This window comes from Anomaloglossus baeobatrachus, chromosome 2, assembly GCF_048569485.1.
Source record: "Anomaloglossus baeobatrachus isolate aAnoBae1 chromosome 2, aAnoBae1.hap1, whole genome shotgun sequence".
NCBI classification, from domain to species: domain Eukaryota; kingdom Metazoa; phylum Chordata; class Amphibia; order Anura; family Aromobatidae; genus Anomaloglossus; species Anomaloglossus baeobatrachus.
Window position 1 is genome coordinate 668,961,895 of NC_134354.1, and position 24,580 is coordinate 668,986,474.

The window sequence follows — 24,580 nt, forward strand, 5'->3', positions numbered from 1 at the left end:
TTTTCCAGTACACTATATGGTAAAACTTATGGTTTCATTTAAAAGTACAACTTGTCCCGCAAAAAACAAGCCCTCATATGGCAAGATTGATGGAAAAATAAAAAATGTTACGGCTCTCGGAAGAAGGGGAGCAAAGAACAAAAACGCAAAAACGGAAAGTGCCCGAGGGCTGAAGGGGTTAATAGTACCAACAGTCGTATTCCCAGTACCCTAAAAAATGCAGCATTACATGACTGTCTCTAGAGCAGGAGACTCTCTTCTCATGTGCTCTCCGCTCTGGATCATAAAGAGGAATCCAGTTGCTTTATTTTCCCACTATCCCTACTGTTTGCTATAAAAACTGACTTGTAATTAAGGCATTTGTTCCTGACCTGATCCCACGTGTCCAGAAGCATGACATCAGTTGGGTCAAGGTCATCTTGGTTGAAGTCAGTGACTTCTGTAACCACAAAGCGCCCGGTCTTGTTGGAGCATTCAAACAGCCGGGGATGGACATCTGCTGCAACTTGCTGGAGCCTGGAATGAACATAGGACAAGATTACAGGATGGCAGTGATGATTCAAGGATTTTTTTCCCACACATTTTCACAGTTAGTATTTGAATAAATGGGATAAACTATGGGACACATTGGGAATGAATAGTTAAAGGGAATCTGTCACCAGGTTTTTGCTAACCATAACCATCTGACAGCAGCATAATGTAGAGACCGAGGCTTTGATTCCAATGATTTATCACTTTCAGTGTTGCTTGCTGCTTTGCTAAAATCAACATCTGCTTCAGATCTACCATTTCTCTGTATAACTCCACCCACACCACTGATTGGCAGCTTTCTGTGTACACTGTGCAAAGTCAGAAAGCTGCCAATCAGTGGTGGAGCCCATGAAAATGGAGAATTACATGTCAACAGGTTTATTATTTATTGTTGATAGTCTCCTGCTGATAAAATACTGATTGTTCAAAACTTCAGCAGGCACCCCAATAAGTGACACATTGCTGAAATAAGAGTCTCTGCCTCTGCATTATGCTACTCACAGATGGGGGAGCAAAAACCTGGTGACAAATCCCCTTTAAGCTAAATGTGAAAGAATTGTAGCACAATTTCAAAACTGCCTTTCATGACTTGCATTATATATATATATATATATATATATATATATATATATATATATATATATAAAATGTTTTAGACACTCTTTGTGCTTGGATTAAAAGTTGGTTTCATCTATATTGCACCACCACAAGCCAAATTTTTTGTTCAAATTTCTGACATAATGTAATCCAACAAATAGGTGATGTAAATTTAATTTATACAATTGAAAGATGCACCATATTTATCAAAAAGCATGAACAACTGTGATAAACTAGCACACTTTAAAGGGAACGTGTCACCAGATTTGGCCACCAGTGGGCTCTTATATACAGCATTCCAGAATACTGTATATAAGAACCCAGGTCGCTGTGTGTAACATAAACACTTATTATACTCGCCTACAGGGGCTCGGTTCCAATGGGAGTTGCTACTCTCCGGTCCAGTGCCTCCTCTCTGTGGTGATTGCTGTCCTCCTGCTATGTCCTACATCATCCACACAAACCGGCATTGCAGTCCTGCGCAGGCGCACACTGATCTGCCCTGCTGAGGGCAGATCAAAGTACTGTAATGTGCAAGTGCAAGGAAAAGTTAAAGACCGCCTGCACATGCACACTACAATACCTTGATCTGCCCTGACCAGGGCAGATCAAAATGCACCCGCAGGAAAGCAATGGTGGCTAGTGTGCATGGCATAGGACATGTCATTCATACTGGGATGGGTAGAAGGAGGACGGCAATCACAGCAGAGAGGAGGCGCCAGACCAGAAAGCAGCGACACCCATCGGACCGGACCGACACGCCAGGTGAGTATATCTACAGTATTCTAGAATGCTGTATATAAGAGCTCACTGGTGGTGGCTGCAGTTCATAGTCGCCAAATCTCGTGACAGGTTCCCTTTAAGTCTGTCTAGTCTAAAGCTGGTGTCACACACAGCGACAACGACAACGACGTCGCTGCTACGTCACCATTTTCTGTGACGTTGCAGCGACGTCCCGTCGCTGTCGCTGTGTGTGACATCCAGCAACGACCTGGCCCCTGCTGTGAGGTCGCCGGTCGTTGCTGAATGTCCAGCTTCATTTTTTGGTCGTCACTCTCCCGCTGTGACACACACATCGCTGTGTGTGACAGCGAGAGAGTGACGAAATGAAGCGATCAGGAGCCGGCACTGGCAGCTGCGGTAAGCTGTAACCAGCGTAAACATCGGGTAACCAAGGGAAGACCTTTTTCTGGTTACCCGATGTTTACGCTGGTTACCAGCCTCCGCCACTCTTGCTGCCAGTGCCGGCTCCTGCACTGTGACATGTGGCTGCAGTATGCATCGGGTAATTAACCCGATGTATACTGTAGCAAGGAGAGCAAGGAGCCAGCGCTAAGCAGTGCGCGCGGCTCCCTGCTCTCTGAACTGTGACATGTAGCTGCAGCACACATCGGGTTAATTAACCCGATGTGTGCTGCAGGAGAGCAAGGAGCCAGCGCTAAGCGCGGTTCCCTGCTCTCTGAACATGTAGCACAGCGACGTTATGATCGCTGCTTCTGCTGTGTTTGACAGCTAAGCAGCGATCATAACAGCGACTTACAAGGTCGCTGTTACGTCACCGAAAATGGTGACGTAACAGCGACGTCGTTGTCGCTGTCGTTTAGTGTGAACCCAGCTTTAGGACCAACCAGCAGCAGGTAAATAAACACCGACCGGTAAATATTTACTGATGGTCGATTAATAGCCTGTTTACACATTCAGACTGCAGTTTATGGTACACCATGAATAATCTGTAATAAATCTCTCAGTTGCCATAGGACAATGCATTCCCGTGAATGATGATCTTTTGTGCTGCACTAAAGATCATTTCACCGATGAAGGAGCGTCCTGCAAGTTCATCATGTTATCAGCAGAAACATTATCAGGAAACTAGCATTGTTAAGAATATTCGATCACGATAATCTTATATTGTAAATGCAGCTTAGCTATTCCCTGTCTAAATGATAGATAGTACTGATTAATGTCTCACTGTTTTTGCTTGATAATGGCACACAGATAAGTGGCTTTTTGAAGTACCAAATTAGTATACTGAGAGACAGGGCTGAGACGAGGGGTAGGCAGTGTAGGCACCTGCCTAAGGCACTGCCTCCTGCCACCTCGAGGAGGGTGCATTTTGGGGGGGTATTATACAATTTGCTGTGAGCACTGCCAGGGACAGGAGCAGAGGAGCTGTAAACAGCCCTCTTCTCTGCCGGGAACTCGAGCAGTACGCAGACCGTTTCTGGCCTGCACCCTGCTTGAGTCGGCACACGCAGGGGATGCCAGAAAGCACAATGCAGTGACGTCATCGTGGCATCCAGCATCCACTGCTGTACAGGATATTAGAGACGCAGGCTGCGCTGGTTTGGGAGCCTGCATTAGGTGAGTATAAGCTTTTATTATTTTTTTCTTATACCGTAATTGTCAATAAATGGGCAACATGACAAAAGGGGCTGACTGAGGAGATATGAGAGGCTGGCTGTGGTGACATATGTGGGGTGGGTTGTGGTGACATACTTGGGGCTGGCTGTGGCGATATACAAGGTGATAGCTATAGATACATACGTGGGGCTGTGGAAACATACAGTTGAAACCAGAAGTTTACATAGACTATCTAAAAAGACATATGCATGTTTTTCTCACTATCTGACATGAAATCAGAATAAACCTTTCCTGTTTTTGGTCAATTAGGACCCACAATTATTTATATTTGCCAAATGCCAGAATAATAAGAGCGAGAGAATGTTTTAAGGAATTTTTATTACTTTCTGAAAAGTCAAACGTTTACATACATTTCATTAGTATTTGGTACCATTGCCCTTAAACTGTATGACTTAGGTCAAACGTTTTGGATATCATTTCACAAGCTTCCCACAATAGTTGGTAATAATTTGGGCCCATTCCTCCTGACAGAACTTTTGTAACTGAGCCCTGTTTGTAGGTTGCCTTTGTCACACCGGCCTTTTCACCTTTGCACATACATTTTTAATAGGATTGAGATCAGGGATTTGTGATGGCCACACCAAAAAATTTACTTTGCTACCCTTAAGCCACTTTGGAACCAGTTTGGCAGTATGCTTCAGGTCACTGTCCATTTTGAAGACCCATTTCTGCCCTTGCTTTAAGCTCCTGGCTGATGTCTTGAGATGTTGTTTCAGTATTGCCACATAATCTTCTTTCCTCAAGTTGCCATCTATTTTGTAAAGTGCACCAGTTCCTCCTGCAGCAAAACAACCCCCCAGCATGATGCTGCCACCCCCGTGTTTAACAGTTGGGATGGTGTTCTTAGGCTTCAAAGATTCTCCCTTTTTCCTCCAAATGCAACAATGGTCATTATGGCCAAACAGTTCAATTTTAGTTTAGTCAGACCACAGGACATGTTACCAGAAATTAAGGTCTTTGTTTCTGTGTGCATTCGCAAACATTAATCTGCCTTTATGGTTTTTTTTTGGAGTAATTGCTTCTTCGTGGCAGAGTGGCCTTTCAGCCCATATTGATGCAGTACTAGCTTCACTGTGGATAATGATACAATCTTACCAGCTTTCACCAGCATCTTCACAAGGTCTTTTGCTTTTATTCTTGGGTTAATAAGAACATGTCTGACCAAAGCACATTCATCTCTGATACACAGAACCCGTCTCCTTCCTGAGTGGTATGATGGCTTGACATTCCCATCTTGTTTGTACTTACGTATTATTGTTTGTATAGATAAACAAGGAACCTTCAGGTATCTGGAAATTGCACCCACGGATGAACCAGACTTATGCAGACTGGGAGCTGTACAGGACATCATAATGTATACGGGACTGTGTGGACATTATAATTGGGGCTGTAGAAACATAATACTGTAAAGCGCACTATGGCGACCATATTGTATAATGGGTTGTAGTGCACATCATACCCTATATTGCAGTCCTGGGGTGGACATCACACTGTATGGATGGCTGTGGTAACTATGATACCGTGTAGGGGGATGGTGTTAGGAGGGGGCACAGTTTGGAGAGGACAACATGGTGGGCAGTATGGAGGCATAGTGTGAAAAGGGGCACTAAATGGATAAGGAGAGGGGGCAGTGTGGAGATATAGAGAGTGTAGGGAAAAACAGTGGAGAGGTGCCAGTCATTGTATAGACCATGGTTCATAGGGGCAGATGGTATGGCAGTGATGGACTATAATGGCAGATAGTGGGGAGGATATGGATCATTAAGGCGGACAGGTGACATTATAATGGATTGCTGTACTAAACTTGGTGATGTAGTCATGTATTGATGGTGGTTCTGGTGATGTATACATGTACTTATGAGGGTACTGTTGTATTTATTTACTGATGGTGGTTCTTGTGATGTATTCATGTACTGATTGAGGTTCTGGTGATGCATTAATGTACCGATAGTGATTCTACTGATTTATTCATGTACTGATGGTGGTTCTAGTGATATATTTATGGATTATGATTCTTGTGTTCTATTTTTGCGCTACTGATGGCGCAGGTATTCTATTTATGTACTTATGATGATTTTGGTTTTGTATTCATGTACTGATGATGGTTCTGGTGATGAATACAGCACCAGAACCATCATCACTATATGAATGCATAAGCAGAACCACCATTAGTACAGGAATACTACACAAAAACTACCATCAGTACATGAAAAAGTCACCAGAACCACTATCAGTATAGAAAATTGGCATCAGAACCACTATTGCTTTTGTTGCAAAGTCTATTTATCACATGGCGTATGTTAAAATCAGCATGTATCCCTTTATCTATAATGGGGTCTGTTTATTTTGTATTAGTGAATCAGCCAAATGCTGGACAACTTAATTGAAACCAATTGGCCTCATTCTAGTTAACTTACATTACTCTCCATGCTGACCTTGGGTCTGACATTATAATAGAGGACGTTAGGGATGGATACAATGAACTCACTGCCGCCCGACCACCGTGCGGAGCTGCTGCCCGACCACCGTGCGGAGCTGCCACCCGACCACCGTGTGGAGCTGCCGCCCGACCACCGTGCGGAGCTGCCGCCCAATCTACACCCCACCTACTGTCTCCTCCCCATAATCCTATAGAATGTAAGCCCGCAAGGGTAGGGCCCTCTTCCCTCTGTACTAGTCTGTCTTCTGTAACTTGTATATGTATTCTGTATGTAACCCCTTCTCATGTACAGCACCATGGAATTAATGGTGCTCTATAAATAAATAATAATAATAATAAAATAATATCGTTATTCTATATAAAACTTTGAAAATACACTCCCTGTTGAGCCTCAACCCTAAAGTATATCACTTTTGCTAATATTTTGGGGTGAAAAAGGTAACAATTCCACCCATTGAAGGGGGAAGGGGTGCTCTAGGGGTCCTTTTAGCTTAGTTTCTGACCCACTCCTTTACTTAAGGGCTAAGTGTTTATCGGGGAGGGGGGCACCATTGGCTTCATCTGCTTAGTACACCAAAATTCCTTGTGTCGACCCCGCTAAGAAAGATTTACTAAGTTAAATGCAATATAATTTTGATTTAATTTCAGACACAAATCTGATGCATATGTGTAACTCCAGATTTTTTAATGTGTTTTTGACACTTTTTGCACCTCACTAGACAGTTTCAAAAAGTGATTAACCCCTTAATGACCGTGGGTGGTATATTACTTCCTACCGTAGCAGTCAGTGTTAATCCCCATGGGCTGCTGCAAGCAGCCTGCGGTGATCAGCGCACATGTCAGCTGATTTGTACAGCTGACGTGTGCCTGTCAGGCATGGGTGGAATCGCGTTCCGCCCATGCCTTTTAACCCCTTAAATGACGCTGTCAATATGTGACAGTGCCATTAGAATCGTGATTGCGCTAAAACTTTACTTACAGCCTGACACCAGAAGTCACATGACGTGATCACGTAGATCTGATGGTTGTCATGGTAGCACAGGGTCCTGTGATGACTCTTGTAGCTCATAACTAAAGTTCTGTAAGAAACAGCCGAGTACGGCTTACAAGAGATGAGCTTTTCTCCCGATCTGAGTGATGCTGCTCTGATCGTGAGAAAGGAACTAGCGATCAGACAGCTGATCCTTATTGCCCCCTAGGGGGAATATTAAAAAAAAAAAAAAAAAAGGTTTTTTGAAAAATTATAAAAACCTAAAAGTCCAAATTACCTCCTTTCACCCCATTGAAAATTAAACGGTTAAAAAAAATAAAAAATATACACTCATTTGGTATCGCCGCATTCATAAATGTCCGATCTATCAAAATAGAAAATCAATTAATCACGGCGTAGCGGCAAAAAAATTCCAAACTCCAAAATTACGTTTTTGGTCACCACAAATTTTGCACAAAATGCAATAACAGGCGATCAATGCGAATCATCTGCACAAAAATGGTACCGTTTAAAATGTTAGCTTGAGATGCAAAAAATAAGCCCTCACTGAGCCAAAGGTCCCGAAAAATGAGAATGCTAAGGGTCGCAGAAAATGGCGCCAAAGGTACTCCACTTTTTTCGTACAAACATCTTATTTTTTTAACCCCTTAGATAAAAGTAAACCTATTCATGTTGGGTGTCTAAGAACTCGCACTGACCTCAGACATAACACCAACACATCAGTTTTACCATATAGTGAACACCCTGAATAAAATATCTCAAAAACAATTGTGCAATTACACTTTTTTTGCAATTTTTCCGCATTTGGAATTTGTTTACCGTTTTGCACTTTGCAGTACACTATATGGTAAAACTCATGGTTTTGTTTAAAAGTACAGCTCGTTCCAAAAAACAGGAGCCAAAAAACGAACCTTCACATGACCAGATTGACTGAAAAATAAAAAAGTTATGTCTCTCGGAAGAAGAATGGCGAAAAAAAAAAAGGAAAACGCAAAATCGGCTGGTTGTGAAGGGGTTAAAAAAGGATGAGTCTTAAGATGCAGCAACATTTAGGTGCAAAATGTTAGTATAAAGTAGTCTTAACATGAGGACGTAAGAGGTGCCAAATCTATCATACAGTGTAAGTTACCGTGATAATTTGCATCTTCTGCCTTCTTGGTCTAGTTTTAAAAATAGTAATGATACAGTAAATCTCCACTATTATATTACGGCCAATCATGATAACATTTGCTCTTCTAAGCTTGAGATGTTATATATTAACACAATGGATTGAAAATGCATTATTACTAGTGATGAGGGAACACAACCATGCGCAGGTGCTTGGTACTCGCAAAGTATTGAGTATTTTTCCAGAAGATCTTCTGGAAAAATACTCAAGTTTCCCATTGACTTCCATTATGCTCGGTACACGAGATAAGCCCGTCTGAGCATCCAACTGCATGTAACTAGTACAGAGCACCTGAGCATGGTAGTGCTCGCTCATCACTATTATTTATAAGTAACCAAAAATTATTTGTGGAAAAATCTGATTAGTAACACAAAAGAAGGGAGCATGGGTTGACTTTCATTAAGTTGCTTTCCCCTAATATGTAATGCATGGATGTAGGCAAAAATAAAGGCAAATTAATTTTTACTGGGCACAGAATTGTTTCTTAGCATTGATTTAACATAATGTGATACCTCTTGTCATTAGCATATGGTGCTTTTCCACCCAGAATCTCCCAAAACTGCACTGTCTCCTGTCCTTCCGCTAAGGTCTCTTCACTGCCATCAGCCAAAATGGCTGCCAACTGCTTGGCCATTTCTCGTTCATCTCCACTTGATCCCTGTTACATAAAGGAAGATGAATTGTAATATGTAAATAATGTACTCCTATAAAAATAAACGGGTTATGCGATTGGTTTAGTCCATGCTCACCTTGCCATACCACAAGAAATACTCTGCCTGTGTCTTGAGGAGAAACACATCGTTGGAGTTTAGGGAAGAAGCATACGCAGGAACTTCCACAGCTTTGGTATTTGAAGGTTCTGTCCCATGAATCTGGAATAGTCTTACTGGTGGCTCAGGCTCCTCATTACCCTTCCGAGATGTACCACCCTGCACAACCAAAAAACAACATTAAGGATGGCTTGATTTTCATTAGTAAATCATAAAATTCAAATCACATTCTGTATTTTTAGGTGACTTCATCGCTGTTTTTTTTTTAGTTAGTTAAAAACATAATGCTGGTCAATAGTTTGAAATCATCTGTTCATGTAATCCTTTTCCATGTCTTTATAACAAGTGTGAAGCAAACCAGAATGTGTTTACACCTTAGATTCCTTAAAATACTCAACCTTTTTATTCTGGTGACAACGTTACACCAAATTAACAATCTGTTAAGCAGCTTCATCAGGTAGTCACTTGGAAAGGCTTCCAATGAACAGATAAGCCTCACTAAGACTTCATTTATGGAATTACTAGCCTTTAGAAAGTGTTTGTGACCATCAGGTGTGTTTTGCAGAGGCAGTGTTGGTATAAGGTTGTCTACGGTGATGAGGTATAAGGTTGTCTACGGTACTCCACAACTGTTTTAAGCCAGAATATGGCAAGAACTACTCAACTTAGTAAAGGGAAATGTCAGTCCAAGAATATAGTTTGACATGAAAGTCACTCAATCTGTAAAACTGCAAGAACATTAAAGGTATTCCCAAGTGTAGTTATTAAAACATCAATTGCTATGATGAAACGGTCTCTCATGAGGACCACTTCAGGAAAGGAAAACCAAAAATGACCTCCGCTGCAGAGGATAAGTTCATCATAGTTACAAATTGACAGAACCTCAGAAATAATAGCCCTCATAAAATGTACACAATAACAAGTAGCAGATACATCTCAACATCAACTGAGCAAAAGAGACTGCAACAAATAGTTTTATTTGCTCAAATTGCTACAAGAAAGCCATTACTGAGGACCACAAACAAGAGTTGTTTAGGTAAAGCAACACAAGAACTGAATATTATATCAGTTCAAATCTGTACTGTGGTCTAATGTACAGTATTTTGCAATTACCTACTATGCCATCTGGTTTGCACTTAGTGGGACTATCATTTGTGTTGCAACAAAACCAAAAAAACATTTCCAGGCTATGTAAGGGCTATGTGACCAGGTAATAGAAAGATGTAGTGTTTTGTCAGATGACATGACCTCCACCAAATTAAGATGGTTTGGGATGAGTTGGACTGCAAAATGAAGGCGAAAGCCAAGAAGTACTCAACACTCCTAGGAACTCCTGTTAGGCTAATGGAAAGCCATTCCACTGGACTAACTGATGAAACGGCTTGAGATAAGGTCAATGGTATATAAAGCTGTCATCAGAGTAATATGGGGTAAGGTTTAAGTCTAGTGATGAGTAAGCATTACCATGCTCGGTTGCTCAGTACTTTTAACGAGCAGTGGATTGCTCGGATGGGCTTGACCCATGTACCAAGTATAATGGAAGTCAGTGGGGAACTCAAGCATTTTTCCAGATGATTCTGGAGATATGCTCAATTTCCCCATTGACTTCCATTATATTCGGTACATGGGTCAAGCCCATGCGAGCATTTGACTGCTGGTTACGAGTACAGAGCACCTGAGCATGGCAGTGCTCGCTCATCACAATTTAACACATATTTCTTTATTCCTCATTTACAAGTCAAACAAACCATTCCAAGTGGCTATTTAATGAAGATGCTTGAGAGAATGCCAAGGGCATGTAAGCGGTCATCAGAATAAAAGTGTGGTACACTGAGGAATCTAAGATTTATACCTATTCTGTTTTTTTCACAAGTGTTTCTTAACTGCTTTTTTCCATATGTGTTCCTATGTGATTTTGCAGCTTTCAGTCTGAATCTACAGAGTGCACAAGGGAAACCATTGCATGAACAGATGTTGTCAAACTTTTGACGGATCTGTATGTGATGATGAGACTTAAGGCAACTTTACACGCAGCGACATCGCTAACGAGATATCGCTGGGGTCACGGAATTCGTGACGCACATCCGGCCTAGTTAGCGACGTCGTTGCGTGTGACACTTAACAGCGACCGCTAGTGATACGAAAAGTGCCCAAAATCATTGACCGTTGACACGTCATTCATTTCCCAAAGATCATTGCTCGTTTAGTACGCAGAATGTTCGTCGTTCCTGAGGCCGCACACATCGCTACGTGTGACACCCAGGGAATGACAAACAACAACGTTCCTGCGTCCTACGGAAACGAGGTGGGTGTGTCATTAATGCGGCTGCTCTCCGCCCCTCCGCTTCTATTGGTGGGCCGCTGTGTGACGTCACTGTGACGCCGCACGAACCTCCCCCCTTAAAAAAGAGGTTGTTCGCCAGCCACAGCGGCATCGTTAGGAAGGTAAGTTGGTGTGATGCATACCGGCGATATTATTCACCATGGGCAGTGATCTGCCTGTGACGCATAAACGACGGGGGCGGGTGCTATCGCTAGCGATGTCGCAGCGTGTAAAGTGGCCTTTACATTCGTTTTGCATTTTTTTTTCTCATTACAACTTATATGGTTCAAAATAATATATGACTATGTTGCAGAAATAAGGATACAGTCATGGGGAATCAGGGTAACCAAAGAGGGACCTCAAAGATGACCCTCAAAGTAGGGACCCTACGCTGTACCTTATCCCAGAGGTAAGCTTGATGGAAGCTAGGTCTATGCCTCCAGCATGACCCTAACTGCTGTTTAAGCCCTGATCTTACACTTCTCTCCCCCAACCCAGGTGAGGGCTGGGACCGGAAAAGCAAACTCCACAAATAACATACACAGGGGAAAGAACCAAAAAACATTCACACTGCAGTCAGACACGAGGAGAGATAATACAAACCCAGAAGGAAATAAAACACAGGAAGGAAATAAACTAACAATGGGGATATTTCCACACCACTCAGGAAAGCACACACCAGATCACCAGGCTCTGGATCAATACAATAAGGACCGATATCGCAGGAACAACGCTGAGCTATATGTGACGACAAGCAACCAGGTACAGAACCTTATAAAGAGTGAATAAACTCCTGCTGGACTGGAGAGCAGTGAAGCAAAACATAGCAGACACCCGAGTCAGGCTGTACAACTACGAGATCTCAGGTGCTTGTCAGACTCTGCGGTGTGAACAGAGTCCGATGCCACCATGACACCGAGCGAGTGCAAAGACGAACACCGCATGACAGATACATTAAGGCAACATAAACTTGTGGGTGGAGGTATCCAATTGCAATTATTTTATAAGACATGCAGTATCAGGAAATGTAAGGGCTATCCTTCAATGCTCCTCCTTAATGCAAAAGAAGGATACCATAAGTAGAAAAGTTTGCCATGTACTGAATCCATAAACACTGGATGGCTTACCTCAAATAGGACAAGCTTTCCTTTGAATATGGCCATAAAGTGTCGAGGTTCCTTTCCCATGCAAACTCGCACTTGCACAGGTTCACCATTAAAATCTTGATCAAGCTGAACAGCCAAGAAAGCGGAGGCGGCTAGCTCGTCCTGTGATGCATGGCGACCCTGCAGGGAAGACCTCAGTATTAGGTAATTGGGGAAATGTACAGAAAAGTCAGCAAGTCAGCTTGTTATTTACAAAATATGTATATACAAATACATGGAAAAATACGTAGCGGTCATCAGACAGTTATCTGGTGGTGATCACCATATAGAATACATTATAGTCATATAGTTGGTCAACCTTTATGTGTTGGGGTTACACTTACTTGCCATATGTAGAGAATATAATGTGGCTTCTTGTTCACATGATATGTATAAAGCACCAAATAACAGTCACCACCATAGAAGAATCCATACCACTCAACCTCCACTGGTACCAACTCCAGATTCTCAATCCTCCAAACCTGAAGAAATATCAATAACTGTTAATAAAATAACTATAAATTGACGACATATAAAAAAAGTGGTGTAAAAATGTGGCACGTGAAATTTTGGACAGCTTTTTGCACACAAAGAGCTAGAATTCTGGTGCGCTGGCAGTAATAAATCATCTCCACTATGTACAATCCTTCGGCTTACAGTAGATTTTGTGTTGATGCCATTTTGTGCCTTCTTCTGTAGATAGCTGGCTGCAGACTTACATAAATATAGTGGTGGATAGACTGAGGAAAAAGGGAGGAGAACAATAATACATGGTGAAGGTATAGACCGTAATCTGTTACCTCAACGACGCCGCTTCCATCATCGACCATGCGCTCCTGGGCAGCCACCGATGGCTTAGCATGGAGTAAAGAGGCATCAAATTTCTCTTGGCTGACTTTCGCTGTAATACACATTGACATGTATTCACTTTACAATCCCTTCTAACTGATTTAAGTACAAGTTTTCAAAGTTTGCAGTAACAGATAGAAAGACGTGCATAGGGTAATGAGACTCAGTAACAATAAGAAGTATTTATTTTGATAATGAAGCAAAAGGTATTATGTGGGGTCATCCACATGAATGTTTTACAAATATGCAAATAGTGTTAAAATTGTATGTAGCTCTGCTCTAATACCTTATGAAGGGAAGAAGAAAACTTCACAAATAGTCTAAAGGGTGCTTTACACGCTGCAACATCGCTAACGATATATTGTCAGGTCACGTCGTTAGTGACACACATCCGGCGCCGTTAGCGACATCGCAGCGTGTGACACCAAAGATCGCAAAAACGTCAAAAATCGTTGACCGTTGACACGTCGCTCCTTTTCATAATATCATTGGTGGTGCATGCTGCTGGTTGTATGACACCGCAGGAACGACGAACATCTCCTTACCTGCGTTCAACGGCAATGAGGAAGGAAGGAGGTAGGCGGCATGTTCCGGCTGCTCATCTCCGCCCCTCCTCTCCTATTGGGCGGCCGCTTAGTGACGCCGCAGTGACGTCGCTATGATGCCGAACGCACCTCCCCCTTGAAGGAGGGATTGTTCGGCGGTCATAGCGACGTCGCTGAAAAGGTATGTGCGTGTGACGCTGCCGTAGTGATAATGTTCGCTACGGCAGCGATCACCAAATGTCACACGAACGACGGGGGCGGGTGCTCTCGCGCACGACATCGCTAGCGATGTTGCAGCGTGTAAAGCACCCTTTAGGCTATGTGCGCACTTTGCGTTTTTTTCATGTGTTTCCGCAGAGTTTTGAACTGCAGCGTTATAATGCCAAAATGCATGTGTTTTGATTTTCAAGCAAAGTCTATGGGAAATAGGGCTTTCTTGTGCGCAAAATGCTGTTAAAAACGCAGCATTTCAGTTGCAGAAAATTTGGCAAAAACTCAGCGTTTAAAGAAGCAGCATGTCAATTGTTTTTGCCATTTTGGCAGCGTTTTGCTAACATTAGAGTCAATGAGAACTTTCAAAACGCATTCTACATCAAAATCCAAGCATTTTACATGCGTTTTTGACTTTATAATAAGATCATGATATGTCCCTTTACACACACAAATAGTCCGACAATTAAATTAATGAAAATCCATAATTTAACGGTTTTTTTTAGGCATAAATATTATAAAACAGTTATAATTTTAATAAAATTAGCTATTTTGTGCATGATTTTAATCATATTTGTTATCATTTTTTCCCTGTTTTTTTCATAGTGCTTGAATGTTTAAACTTTATTTAGTAGTGTATTTGTATTCAAAATGCATCTGACTTTAAGCAATGAAAAAGCATGTTAATCGCGGTAAAAACGCGGTAAAAACGCAAGCGTATTTTTAGCGTTTTTGTAGTCAAAACCAAATTTGACAAAGACAATTTCTGCCAGAGGATGCGTTTAGAACTGCAACAAACTCAACGCAAAGTGCGCACATAGCCTTAGAAAAGAATCTACTCATTTGTGTACACAGCTCCTATCTAGACTTATGTGTCTCCAGGGTTACAGAATAGCATGAGAGATCATGAGGGGTGTGTATTATTGTTAGTTCCCCCTCATTGCCATTTTTGTCGGCAGCACATCAACTGTTTACATAACAAAATGTGCTGCTGACAAATAACAGTTTTTGTCCACGTAATGCTTCAACGACAAATAAGCATTTATTACTTTAATAATTGAGGAGGTTAAAGGTATGTGCCCACGTAGCAGATTTGTGTATAGATTGAACGCACACAAATCTGCATGTTTTGGCAGGAAAAACGCAGCAGAAAAAAAATTACCATTTTTTATCATGTTGTTGCATTTTTTTCTCGTGTTTTTTCAAGCGTTTTTCAAAGTCCATGGCGAGCGGGTCCTTGTAAGGCGATCACGGGGACCAAATCGCTGTCATGGGAATGCTTAGTCATTACCATGACGACCCGGGTTACTGAACTACAGATCGCTTCACAGGCCATGCTGCATGGATGGTGCGTGAGGCGAAGTTTCAGTGCTGCAAGTGACAGATATAATCCACTGCAATGATCAAGCATGAACAAAAACACAGACAGAAGTGACATGCTGCTTTTTTTCAGCACCAAAATCTGCAAGGACAAAATCTGCAACATGTGCACAGCAAATCAGGATTCTAATAGACTTTGCTGGGATGCGTTTTTCCTTGCAGTATTGATTAAAATCTGGAAGAAAAAATGCATGAAAATACGTGATAAAAACGCAGCATGGGCACACAGCCTCAGGCCTCCGACAGACATCCGTGGCGCCGGTATGTGTTTGGTACGTTTTTGCACGTACCAGCGGCACGGAGACACGTAGACCAATGCTACCCTATGGTAGCAGGCACACACACGTAAAAACACACGGAACGTGTGTCCGTATCGTTTGTACGTGTGTGTGTTTTCCAACACGACATGTCCGTTTTTCTCCGGGATCACGCAGGCACGGACCCGCTAAAGTCAATGGGTCCGTGCCTCCACGGACGGCAGACGTAGCATGTCCGTGTGCTACACGCACCGTCCGTGTGCGTTTTTAAGTGAATGATGTTGGTCAATCTATTTGTTATTTGGTTATCAGTCAATTAACCTTTTTTTCTGTGGTTGTCAGTCAATATCCCTTGGTCGGTCGGTCTGTATCTCCCCCTGTCCATTACTTACCGATCCCCGATCACCAGCGCGGCGAAGAACAGCTGTGCAAAAGATACGGCGGCTTTAATTATTTTGAAAATGCTGGCCGCTCATTATTCAATCTACTATTCCCTGCTTCCCCCGCCCACCGGTGCCTATGATTGGTTGCATTCAGACACGCCCCCACGCTGAGTGACAGCTGTCTCACTGCAACCAATCACAGCATGCGGTGGGCGTGTCTATATTGTGCAGTTAAAAAATAAATAAATAATTAATTAAAGAAACCGGCGTGGAGTCCCCCCATTTTTAATACCAGTAAAGTCAAACGGCTGAAGGCTGGTATTCTCAGGATGGTAAGCCCCACGTTATGGGGAGCCCCCCAGCCTAACAATATCAGCCAGCAGCCGCACGGAAAAGCCGCATCCATTAGTTGCGACATTTCCGGGACTCTACCCGACTCTTCCCGAATTGCCCTGGTGCGGTGGTAATTGGGGTAATAAGGAGTTAATGGCAGCAGCCCATAGCTGCCACTAAGTCCTAGGTTAATCATGGCAGCCGTCTCCCCAAGATAACTTCCATGTTCAACCTGTTATTAAAATTAAATAAACACACACATTCAAAAAGTCCTTTATTTAAAATAATTAAAACAAACACCCTCGTTCACCAATTTAATAAAACCAAACAACCCATCCAGGTCCGCCGTAATCCATGGATGTCCTACGATGCTCTCAGCTCTGCTACATGACGGTGACAGGAGTGGCCACACACAATGACCACTCTCTATCACCTCCAAGCAGCAACTAAAGTGAGCCGCGCGATCACCGATGAAGTCAGTCAGGTTACTCGCGGCCACCACTGGATCCTCCACCTGTGACTGCGAGTCACCCAAGTGACTGAAGTGAGCTGCGCGATCAGCGAAGAAGTCACAGGTGAGTTGTGGTGTCGGGTGGGTGACTCCAGCTAGCCACGGGTAACCTGAGTGACGGCAGCGCTGTCGCCGCTAACTTCAGTTACTCAGGGGATTAGCGGACACCGGTGATTCCATCACGGATGTCCACTAATCAGGACGCCACACACAGACAGAGCAGTGGTATGACAATGAAGTCGGTCGAAGTTCACCCGAGTTCATTCTCATCGCTCGTCTCTGTCTGTGTCGGCTGTCAGCGGGTATGTAGCAACGACATTTTACAACACACACAGATCAACACATACGGACACCACACGGACATGACACGTACGCATACACGGATATTCCACACGCACACACGGCAAGCATACGCCATCACACGGATGTCACACGTATAGGAGAAACGCCCATAAAAAACGGAACACGGACCCGAAAAACGGAGCGTGAGACACGTACGTTTTTTATGCGGAAGTGTGTTTTAGGCCTTACATGGTTTGTGCAGTGGTCAGGAATGAACATTCGCTTGGTGATCATTACCAGTCATGACCGAACTTGCTAGATACTGCTCTCTACTTGATCGAGCATTTTGGTGCTTAGACACCAGGCTCAAGTTTCCGCCCCGCATGTTTCCCAGCTTTTTATCAGCCAGTAAACATGCAGGGATTGGCTGCTAAATGCTGTAGCCATTCTAGCCTTAAAGGTAGGGTGTCGCGTTTTTTTATTTTTGTATTAATAATAGTGATTATGAAATCAAGTATTTTTAATCAAAATTAAATTCACTGTTTATTTAGTTTTTTTTTAATTCTAGTTTTACTGAAGGCACTGGGTGGGGGCTGCCATGCTGGATTTGCTGTGTGCAACGACAGTTACTCACTCCTTTATGGCAGCCCCCTGTGCATTCACGCTGATAGTCGGACTCTGACCCCTAGGCTTATTACAGGAGAGCTCCCTGCTGTGACCTGGACTCGCCACCTGCCCTGTCCAGAGCACAGCAGAGGGAGGAGATCATCACCATGTTTCTGCAGCTCACAGCGGTCATGCTGTGTGCTGAACTTTTCCCCCTGTCACGCGATTGGCCTGTGTGAGTAGTGTACCGGCGCCGCCGATGCTACCGTCTCCAATGACACCCCCACACTCTCCCCCCATGGCTTGTCACCTGTCGGCCTGTATGAGTTGTGTCCCGACCTCCCCTCCCGGCCGCACCGGGCGTGCATGCAGAGCATTATGTGTGTGTGTGTCTGTGTGTGTGGCAGAGTTATGTGTGTGCTTGCGTGTGGCAGAGCGTGCGGCAGAGCATTTCGGGTGGTCGTGCATGCAGAGCATTGCACCGTCATGCTGCTCTGTCACACACACAGTATATACACAGTGTTCACACAGTATATAGTATATACACAGAGTATATAGTATATACACACGCTGGCTCCGTCTCCTTCATGATGCTCAGTCATATACACAGTATATACACAGTGTACACATGGTATATAGTATATACACACACAGTATATAGTATATGCACACAGTACATGGTATATAGTATATACTTGCTGGCTCCACCTCCTTCATGCTGCTCGGTCACACACACAGTATATACACAGTGTACACACGGTATATAGTATATACACACAGTATATGGTATATATTATATACACACACTGGCTCCACCTCTCTCATGCTGCTCGGTCACACAGTATATACACACTGTACACACGATATATAGTATATACACACAGTACATGGTATATAGTATATACACACACTGGCTTCGCCTCCCTCATGCTTCTCGGTCACACACACAGTATATACACAGTGTTCGTACGGTATATAGTATATGCACACAGTATATAGTATATGCACACAGTACATGGTATATAGTATATACACATGCTGCCTCCGCCGCCCTTATGCTGGGTGCTCTGTCACACACACAGTATATACACAGTGTACACGCACACACACACTGTCTGCGTCCGTGTGGCAGAGCATTGTGGGCGTGCGTGTGGCAGAACATTGCGAGTAGGCGGAAGAGCATTGCTGGACCGGGGCGTGCAGAGCGTTATGTGAGGAGCACTATGCAGCTGTCCTTGGTGACACTTTAGACATTTGTGGTCACCAACAAAATGGCTCTGGTAAAGGAAGTGGTATCCACCACTATGCAGCATAGTGGTGGATATTACTGCCTTTACAACTACCCTGACTGTCTTAATAACAAGTAGTCTGATGAAGGCCACATGGCCGAAACGTCAGATGTTGCTTTAAGACTTATGGAATAAATTCTTCGTGTGTATCACCATTTGAGAGTGCCTTGTTTCTAATTCTCTGGACACATGTGGGGTATGACCAGGTTCAGGAAACATTGTGTACCACATTATGGGGCCTTTTTTTACTTATTCCCCTCTGGGGTTAAAACAACATTGTAGTGGTAAAATTGTAATTATTTTTTCTTGATCGCCCAATAGTATAAAATTTTGTGACACATCTGTTGAGTTAATATGCTCACTGCAACCGTGGAAGAATTAATTGAGAGGTACAGTTTGTAAAATAGGATCACTTGGGGGTTTCTGCTGTTATTGCACCTCAGGGACTTTGGCAATGTGACATGGCACCTGCAACCTATTCCAACAAATCTGAACTCAAATATAGCTCTCCTTCCCTTCTTCAGTTTGTATTGTGACTCAAAAGTAGTTTTTGACCACATATGGGGTATTGATGTACTCAGGAGAAATTGCACAACAAATTGAATAGTCCATTATCTCCTGTTACCCTAGTGAATTTGAAAAATGTGAGGTTAAAGCAACATTTTCGTTGTTAAAAATCTGTGAAGAACCTGGAGATTCACAGTGCTCACCAAACATCTAATAAATTCCCTGATAGGTCTAGTTTTCAAAATGGGATCACTTGTGGGGAAGCTCTACTGTTTAGGCACATTAGGGGTTCTGCAAAAGTTACATGGTGCCTGCTAACGATTCCAGGCAATTTTGCATTTAAAAAGTCAAATATGGTGCTCTGCACCTTCCGAGCCCTGCCGTGCACTCAAACAGTTGATTTCTACCACATGTGAGGTATTAGCATACTCAGAATAAATATCATAACAAATGATGCATTTCCTCCTGTTACCCATGTGAAAATAAAAGATTTGGGGTTGAAGCAACATTTTTTGGTAATCATTTTTTTTATTCACGCCTCAAAAGCTATAAAATTTTGCGAAGCATCTTTGGGGTTCAAAGTGCTCACCATACATCTAGATAAATTCTTTTAGGGGTCTGGTTTCCAAAATGTGGTCACTTGTGGGGGAGCTCCACTGTTTAGGGACATCAGGGACTCTCCAAACGTGACATAACGTCTGCTATCTATCCCAGACAATTTTGCACTCTAAAAATCAAACGGAAGTCCTTCCCTTCCCAGCTCTGCTGTGCACCCAAACAGTAGATTTTCACAATACATGGGGTATCAACATACTCAGAAGAAATTGCACAATAAATTCTACAGTGTATTTTCTCCTGTTAGCCTTGTAAAAATGAAAGGTTTAGGGTTGAAGTGACATTTTAGTGGTAAAAATATATATATTTTTTTCACGGCTCAACGTTATGAAATTCTGTGCTGTTCCTGGGGGTTTAAGGTACATCTAGATAAATTGCTTGAGGGGTCTGGTTTCCAAAATGTGGTCACTTGTAGGGGAGCTCCACTATTTAGGGACATCAGAGGCTTCCCAAACATGACATGGCACGCTATCTATTCCAGACAACTTTGCGATCCAAAATTTAAATGGCACTCCTTCCCTTCCAAGCTCTTCTGTATGCCCAAACAGTACATTTCCACCACATATGGGATATTGGTGTACTCAGGGGAAATTGCACAACAAATTGTACATCGCATGTTCTCTTGTTACCCTTGTTAAAATGTAAAATTTGGGGCTAAAAAAGCATTTGTGAGGAAAAAAGTAAAATATTTTTTTTTCCACATTGTTTTAGTTCCATGAAGCACCTAAAGGGTTAATAAACTTCTTCAGTGTGGCTTTGAGTACTTTGAGGGGGCAGTTTTTAGAATGATGTCACTTTTGGGTACTTTCTGTCACCTAGGTCTCTGAAAGTCACTTCAAATATGATGTGGTCCCTAAAAAATTGGTTTTGTAAATTTTGTTGGGAAAATGAGAAATTGCTGATGAACGTTTGTGTGATGTAACTCCCTGGTTTAAGGGTATAAAAATTGAAAGGTTGAAAATTGCAAAATATTTGCCAAATTTCCAATTTTTTCACAAATAAATACAAAAAATATCGTCCTAAACTTACCACTAACATGAAGTATAATATGTCACAAAAAACAATGGGGGTTAAAGCAATAAAATACATGGTTGCAAACGTTTATAAATCCAGATTAACAGATTATCTTTATATTTAATCTTAGTTGACAGATATTCACCTGAATACTTTTTCAGTCTTCCATTGATATGATAATATACAGTAGTGGCCGATTTACACAATGTTACCTCAATAAAACGTAATGGAAGGTTATTTGGTGAAAATCAGGAAGTTTGCACGTACTCACCGATTTTACTGGCACTGTAGGCCTTTCCGATACCAACAGACTGGTCTTTCACAGACCATTTCTGGAAGAGTTGTTTGAACATGGCGGACTCGGCCCCATCATTAACGGTTTCTACGTTGGTACTGTGCGGATAGGATTTCATTTTAATGAACTCCTGTTATATGCAAGACCAAAAACAGCAGTTTAGACATTTGGCTCATTTCTTCAGCAAGTCCAAGTTATGCTTAACTACATAATAATGAAGAATGTCATGACAACTTAGTCATAAATCCAGGAACATTTCTTAGTAATATTCAAATGCTACTTACCAAAGCTCTAGACATTGCAGTTTGCCTTTCTGCTTTTGTGGCACCTTTTCCTTTCCAGACATATATTTTGGTTCCACCCTGATCCAAGATGTAACAGTCCTGGAGAAGGAGTTTGGAACCATTACATAATCTAATTGTTTACTAATATTGATTAAGCAACTTACTGTACACGTTTAAAAACTATAACTGTCTTTCAAAAATATATATTTTTCTTCCCGCTTCATAGTTTTTGTGAATGGTATTTTTCTGTATAACTGCATTATTGAGTAGCAGGCTTTTCCAGAATCTGCTGTGACCGATTAGATTTCGTCCCCACTGCTCTAGGGGAAACAGAGATAAACTGCACCTTCAACTCCCTCCTACCTCCTTCCTTACCCTAATGTCATACGTTCAGAGAAAGGATAGGCCAAGAAAGTGCCACTCAAAAAGGTCCATGGAGCCTCTGTTAGGCGTCTTGACACAGAAAATAGCCAGATATCCCTCCGGGAAGGACCTAGCCAAGGAGTGGTTCTTTTTAGGAGACCACCATATTAAGTGGCCCTTTTAATCAATATCCAGCACTTGACGAGTTTAAAGATATGACAAGGGAAATACCAAGGCCAGGTATCCATCCGACAGCTGTTTCGGGGTATTGCCCCTCATCCGTGTGGAGTAGGATTCTGGCCAGGTGGGAGCGATGCCTAGTAGACCAACAAGACAAAACAATCACTGATCTCGGGGAGACCAGCCAATGAAAACACTGCCGGCAGCCAGCGAGGGTGCTCAACACAGTGAAATCCTAGGTGCATTGCCCCCTGGGAAGTATGCAAATCAAAAGGTTGATGGAGCCTCTGTTAGGAGTCTCAACAAAGAAAATAGCCAGATATCCCTCCGGGAAGGACCTAGCCAAGGAGTGGCTCTTTTTAGGAGACCACCATAACCACCATATTAAGTGGCCCTTGTTTTGTCTCAAGAAAGTGCCACTGTCATGGTCATCTCTCTATTTTTGGAGACTAGTGACAGAATTAGGGTTGGTATCCCTCATTTCCATCTGCCACTCTATAATTAAACATGTTTTCATTTCTTTCAGTACTTCTTGAGTTAGTCAGTCTTGTTTCCAGGAGTTCCTAGCTGAGTGTTTCAGCTGCAGCTGCTTTGTAGCCATGCCCCTTCAGCTTTAAGTAGAGGTGTTACATAGCAATACTTGTTGAAGATACAAATTAATTTGTTCTCTGGGTCCTTGGTGGAAGAACCTGTCAAGGAGTTTTCCAGAAATCAAACTTTATATTTTTGTGTTGCTTTTTATCCCATTTGTCTCCCCTACCATCTTGTCTTATTAATGCAGTGGTGGGTCTAGTGAACCTCACCTGCCTCTCACTAGTCAGGGGATCTATAGGGTTTCTTAGGGATACAGGCTGCTGCTTGGCGACAGTTGCAGAGACTGTATAGGGACTGGCTAGGAGAGTAGGGACAGCTACAGGGGAGGACAAGAGGTGTCCCATCTACCCTCTGACTAGCGCCAGAGCCCACTATTGTTATTGTGTCCCGGTGTCCCCCCCCTTGTTTTGGGTGTTGTTTTCGTGTTTTTTTCATTGTGTGTCAGACTCCTTTTAGTCTGAATGCGCTCGCCACGCTTGTAGCGTAACAGCCACATTCCCTAGTATATTACAAAGCTTAGTGTATTCATACATAATACTGATTTAAGTACAAAAATTATAACATGTACTTTTCAAATATTTTAGCAAAAATATTCTATAAAACGACACATGACATTTTGAACAAGTCAATAAGAAACATCATTTAGCATCTGAAATTACCTGGTGGCTCAACATTTCTTGAACTAATGGACGTGCTGCAACTTCTTTCACCTCCATTTGTCCACCAGCATCTGAAACACTAGCAGGAAGGCACAAGACTAAGTTGCAATTTATTAGTTATACAGTATAAAAAAAATCAGCCCGATTTTCATCCTGAAATGTGGCACAATCACAGTTTTTCTCTTAATCTCTCCAGAAAATAAACCAAGCTTGAAGAGTCGGCTAGGGACCATGGAATAGATATGACTAGTCGGCACTGCCCCAGGCTGGCTTCTATGACTTTAATAGATAGGTTTCTCCAGAAGTGCACACTAGGGTGAGACCTGTCAATCAATTGGAGCAATGGAAGACAGCCGTGGGCCACATCAGACTCATTATATCTAATCTATGGTCTCAACCCGGCTTTTCAAAATATATTTTCTTACCGTACTTCCACCAGCGCATTTCAGAGTAAAACATAATTGGCTGCCGTTGTGCAGCCAGACTTCGATTCATGCTATCCATGGTTTGGGCATGATGAGTCAAGTAACACGATCCCTTTGGTAACGGTATGAAATAGGCACTTACTGGTATAACATAATGTTCGCTCTTTGGGTTTGGTCAGCCACCTCATCAGCGCACCCAGGGACAATTTTTTGAGTTCTCTCTCCAAGTGTACTTATAAGAAGTTTCATTAGCTCTTGTGAGGTTTGCTCATGATCTCCTTCAATCACGCCTATTTCCATCCGACCTCCTCTCTCGCGGTCACGTATGTCTTTGGCTAGTAACATTCCCTTTTGACAATGCACAAAAATAATTATATTAGAAGATGGATCTATGAAGAATCGATCCTGTCAAACTAATCTGAGGAGGTAAGTTCCAAACGACACCCTGGTAAGGCCGTGGATTTTGTATATCTCAACTCTTCAAAGACGCTCAATATGGTGCTACATAAAAGGCTGGTACATAAAATCAGAACAATGGGAAAATACATGCATTTAGGTTAACAAATGGCTTACTGAGATGAAACAGAGGTAGTTATTAACCCCTTCAAACCCA

General features: G+C 42.5%; 1 protein-coding gene across 3 annotated transcripts in view; it reads right to left on the minus strand.

The window, feature by feature from the left end:
• Positions 1-24,580, minus strand: part of AVIL (advillin) — a 138,578-nt gene that overhangs the window by 15,190 nt on the left and 98,808 nt on the right. For all 3 annotated transcript variants that reach the window (XM_075337113.1, XM_075337111.1, XM_075337110.1), the window contains exons 7-16: positions 24,110-24,315; positions 23,543-23,621; positions 21,747-21,845; positions 21,439-21,592; positions 13,187-13,287; positions 12,731-12,868; positions 12,369-12,527; positions 8,898-9,077; positions 8,661-8,806; positions 372-516 (exon numbers count right to left, since the gene is read on the minus strand). In XM_075337113.1, coding sequence (XP_075193228.1) covers positions 372-516; positions 8,661-8,806; positions 8,898-9,077; positions 12,369-12,527; positions 12,731-12,868; positions 13,187-13,287; positions 21,439-21,592; positions 21,747-21,845; positions 23,543-23,621; positions 24,110-24,315 — 1,407 coding nt within the window. The remainder of the gene's footprint in view (positions 1-371; positions 517-8,660; positions 8,807-8,897; positions 9,078-12,368; positions 12,528-12,730; positions 12,869-13,186; positions 13,288-21,438; positions 21,593-21,746; positions 21,846-23,542; positions 23,622-24,109; positions 24,316-24,580) is intronic.